This window comes from Meriones unguiculatus, chromosome 20 (genome assembly GCF_030254825.1).
Source record: "Meriones unguiculatus strain TT.TT164.6M chromosome 20, Bangor_MerUng_6.1, whole genome shotgun sequence".
Classification (NCBI taxonomy): Eukaryota; Metazoa; Chordata; class Mammalia; order Rodentia; family Muridae; genus Meriones; species Meriones unguiculatus.
The window spans coordinates 39,119,789-39,124,738 of NC_083367.1; the positions used below are offsets into that span (position 1 = coordinate 39,119,789).

The 4,950-nt window shown below is 42.1% G+C and overlaps 1 protein-coding gene across 1 annotated transcript; it reads right to left on the reverse strand.

The window, feature by feature from the left end:
* Positions 1-214: 214 nt before the first annotated feature.
* LOC132649461 (transmembrane protein 230-like) lies at positions 215-1,242 on the reverse strand. Its single transcript, XM_060373215.1, has one exon. The coding sequence runs from the start codon at positions 620-622 to the stop codon at positions 344-346; it is 279 nt and encodes a 92-aa protein (XP_060229198.1). The 5' UTR covers positions 623-1,242; the 3' UTR covers positions 215-343.
* Between the last annotated feature and the right edge of the window lie 3,708 nt (positions 1,243-4,950).

The window sequence follows — 4,950 nt, forward strand, 5'->3', positions numbered from 1 at the left end:
ACGGTAGACCAGGCTGACCTCGGACTCAGGGATCCATCTGCCTCTGCCTCCTGACTGGTGGGATTAAAGGTATGAACGACCACTGAAAGGCTCCCATGTAGAAATTTTCACAAGTGTTTTTGGGAGGGCCAGAAAATTTAAAAATAGAAATAGTTTGACGTTTGACTAGCTGTAAATCCAAGCTACATTTTGGAGTGCACTCATAAAGTATGGTCATAATTTTATTTATCATTTATAAAGTTGCAGATTTCCTCAATTCCAGGTGTAGTTTTCCACCCGCCAATGCCTTGCGGCTTTGTTCTGTCCCACCTGTGAGCCCGTCCCCCTCCCCCATCATGGTGGGCTAGTCCTCGAAGTCTGGAAGGTCACTGTAGGAGTACTTCTGGCAGCCCGTGCAGGCTCTGTAGATAATGATCAAATGGTAACAGCCGGGCACAAACACCAAAATACCCACAATGAGGACCACAATGGCCCGGCTGGTCCCCACGTGGCCAATGTAGCCTGTCAGCAAAAGGCAGCCGATCACGATGAGAACGGTACCAATCAAAAACTGTAAGGTGGTGTAAATGATGGTCTTATACGGAATCTTAACAGGGCTTTTGTTTAAGACGTGAGAGCTCATGACACCGGAACCTCTTCTAGAGTTACATCTAGCTTCAGCAGCTCAGATCTCTCCTGGAGGTTACGGTGTTCCAGGTCAGTGCTGGAGAACTTCCAATGTTTACTTTGTTCTCAGGGGCTTGAAGCTCAGATCTCTTTCCAAGGTTGCAGTATCCAGGTCAGTGCTGGAAGAGCAATGTTTTCTTTGCTCTCCCGGGCTTGCAGCTCAGATCTCTTCCGAAGGTTGCGGTATTCTGGATCAGTACCGGAAAGTTTCAGACGCTCACTTAGCTCCTGGAGATCCCAGTGCTACGTTGGTACGAGTGGGCAGCATCATCGCTAGAATGGATGCCACGCAAAGTGTAGGGGCATCTGAGAAGAGGATTGACGGTTGCTCACAGAGGCTCGTGCGACAGTTTGCTCCGTGTCTCCCATTTGTCTTCACCAGACTAACGGCTTCTGAGAAGTTGTCACTTTTGTTCCACGGAATGGATTTTTAAATCTTCAAAATTATAACTCTGATGGACAGTTTGGTTGTGGCAATATTTTTGTTGTATTCTTAGGCCAGTTGTAATTATTCAATTTCTGTTATAATTGAAATTATTAGATTTGCTTACATTGACTACATTTTGCTCAGGGAGTTGCCTAGAATTCCACTTTCTGTCTGGTCTCTTCAATTTGTCTAACAAGCAACACCTGTAGTTAATCTCATCCTTCTAAATGGTCAATGTACAGGAAGGAGAGAATCAGAGATTGGGAATCCTTTCTGGTGTGGCCCCTTCTCTGCGTGGACAGGAGCCCGGCCCTTTCTGCCCAATGCTGGGTAGTAGCCCCCATTCAGCGCCAGGTCATGAGTACTGAGTGGAATGCACCTAGGGCTCTGTTGGTGCCCTCCGGGAAGCTCAGGCCCTGGCTTCTTTTCTAGACAGCAGTTTCCCCGAAAGTTGAGAGACAGATGTACTGTGGAAGGGCCGCCTCTCTTCAGAGCCGCAGCGAGGTGGAAGCAGTGTGGTTTTCTGAGAAGGTTCTAACAGTAGGCTTCCACTTAACGGAGAGCATCTGGGTTCTTTCTCTTCCAGCCTCTTGACTTCATGAATTCGAGCTACAGCTTCCTCATGATTTTTTTATTAGCCTGTACCGGATGTTCTCTTTCTGACCCCTAGACCAAATACGATTTCTTAACAGTGTGTGGATGGGATTTGTTTGTGACACGGGATTCATCTTACCTTCACTGGGAATAGGAATTTTAGATCTAACCTCTGAGATCTATTCCTTTGTGCCAGACATTACCTTATTATCCAAAGAAGAATATAAACTCCAGGAAAGTAATGGTTTTCCGATATATCCTTAGACTGAGATTCTAGAATTCTTTGCTTCCTACAAACCTGGTTTTTCTTTTTAAGTTTACTAATATGAAAGCACGGGAGAGAATTTTCTTTGCAATTCTTTACAACTATAACCACTTATGTTTAATATGAAAATTAAAATCTTAAATTTGTTTGCATATTTTATAATATACAAAGCCTTCCCTCTAACAGAGCTCAGAAATAGAATATTGACTTTGTTTGACTTTAGTGCCACACAGCTGAATACTATTAGAGCTACAAATGACTAAAATGTGTAAGGTCCCTCTGTAAATATCTGGAGGGAGGCATTGTGTAAAGGAGATAATCTTTGGTTTCATATGACCCTATCTTGTATGCTTATGGTGTCATTTTGTAATAAATAGGTCACAGATGCTGCTGCTGACCTCAGTCCTAACTGAATCAGTTTTTGAGGGTATACTTTTGCCTTAAGAAAGAGAACAAGAGTTAGGATGAGAAAAGAAAGGTAAATTCTGAAAGAAAAGGGCTCTGCAATGAAATGGGCTAAGCCCCAAGGTTACCCTCTTTCTGTGAGATCCTGAACAGCAGTAAGGAAACCTACACATAAAGTTGTACTTGTTTTCCTGGGAAATGAGGGAAAGGAAAAAGCAACAGAGAATAAACTATAGGAAATGACTCTATAATGATTCTGCACAGAGGACTTTGATATATCATTATGAAAATGGACATATAATTCAACACCACTGTACTAATCATATCAGCTGGGTATAATTAGAGTGTGTCATGCCATATTTTTTGCTTACATAATGAAGCTATTCATTTGATTTATATATAAGTAAATGATCTTTAATTTTAAATGTTTTCTTAGCAGGTGTTACTATTGCTATGGTAAAACACCATAACCAAGCAAGTTAGGGAGGAAAGGGTTTATTTGGCTTGTACTTCCATATCCCTGTTCACCATCAAAAGAAACCAGGATAGGACTCAATCAGGGTAGGAACCTGGAGAAAGGCACTGATGCAGAGGCCCTGGTGAGGTGCTGCATCCTAGCTTGCTTCCATGACTTCCTCAGCTTTCTTTCTTATAGAACATAGGGCCACCAGCCCAGGGGTGGCCCCACACACAAAGGACTGGGCCCTCTCCTATCACTGGCTAAGAAAATGACCTCGAGGTTTTCCTACAGCCTGATCTTACAGAGGCATTTTCTCATTCGAGGTTCCCTCCTCTCAGACTTCAGCATATGTCAAGTTGACATGAAACTGCTCAGCACAGACATATTCACAAAGAACTAAGTATTTATTTTAAAAGATTTTTATCAGAATTACACTGAGATCATCGTCTACTAGGCTAGTTATAACCTAGGACCTGGAAAGTGTTATACTCCGTAAGCCTGACTTACAAATACCTTCAAAGTTCCTAAAGTTCCCAGGGAGCAGTAAAATTGTTTAGGAGATTTGAAGGCTGTCAGCAAAGTTGAGCTAGAGAAAAACACACTTGGAAATGGCCTTGCTTCTGTTGTCTCTCATGAGCCCTCATCATAGGAGAAAGGCGAACCCTCCTTCATTGCTGGTGGGAATGTCAATTGGTACAACCACTTTGGAAATCAATCTGGTAATTTCTCAGACAACTAGGAATAGTGCTTTCTCAAGATCCAGCTATACCACTCCTAGGCATATACCCAAAATATGCTCAAGTACACAACAAGGACATTTGCTCAACCATGTTTGTAGCAGCTTTATTTGTAATAGCTAGAAACTGGAACCAACTGGATGTCCCTCAATTGAGGGATGGATACAAAAATTGTGTACATTTACACAATGAAACACTACTCAGCAATTAAAAACAAGGAAATCATGAATTTTGCAGGCAAATGGTGGGATCTAGAAAAGATCATCCTGAGTGAGGTATCCCAGAGGCAGAAAGACACACATGGTATATACTCACTTATAAGTGGATATTATATATATATAATATACTAAATCTATAAACATACTAAAATCTATACACCTAAAAAAAGCTAAGCAAGAAGGAGGACACTGGGTAAGAGGCTCAATCCTCACTCAGAAAGGCAAACAGGTTGGACATTGGAAGAGGGACAAAAACAGGGAGCAGGACAGAAGGCCTCTGAAAGACTACCCAGCAGGGTATCAAAGCAGATGCTGAGACTCATAGCCAAACTTTGGGCAGAGTCTAGGGAATCTTATGAAAGAAGGGGGAGATAGAAAAACCTGAAGGGGACAGGAGTTCCACAAGGAGAGCAACAAAACCAAGAAGTCTGGGCCCAGGGGTCTTTTCTGAGACTGATACTCCAACTAAGGACCATGCATGGAGATAACCTAGAACCCCTGCACAGATGTAGTCCATGGCAGGTTAGTCTCCAAGTGGGTTTCCTAGTAAGGGGAACAGGGACTGTCCTTGACATTAACTCAGTGGTTGGCTCTTTGATCACCTCTGCCTGATGGGGGAGCAGCCTTACCAGGCCACAGAGAAGACAATGAAGACAGTCCTGATGAGACCTGATAGCCTAGGGTCAGATGGAAGGAGAGGAGGACCTCCCCTATCAGTGGACTTGGAGAGAGGCATGGGAGAAGATAAGAGAGGGAGGGTGGGGTTCGGAGGGGATGAGGGAGGGGGCTACAGCTGGGATACAAAGTGAATAAACTTTAATTAATAAAAAAATAAAAAAAATCACTGCCATATCATGTATTACTAACATGTATACCATGCATTTTTAAGCAAGAGAAATAATTCTAAAGAGCTATGGGTTTTCTCCAGTGAATAATGTGTGGTTGTACCTGTTTAACTTGCATGGTAATACTTTGATAAACTTATTTATATTTCCTCCCTTTAGGCATGATTTTAAATTGGAAAAGGTCATGAAATAGTATTTCACCATGAGACAGGTTTTAAGAAACATGAGAGAAGATATTTCCATTAAATTTCTCCAGTTATTATTAAAGACAGTTGAAGTTAAGGCAGAAAAAAATATTAGAAATTTATATATTGGTATTACACAAATATGAAG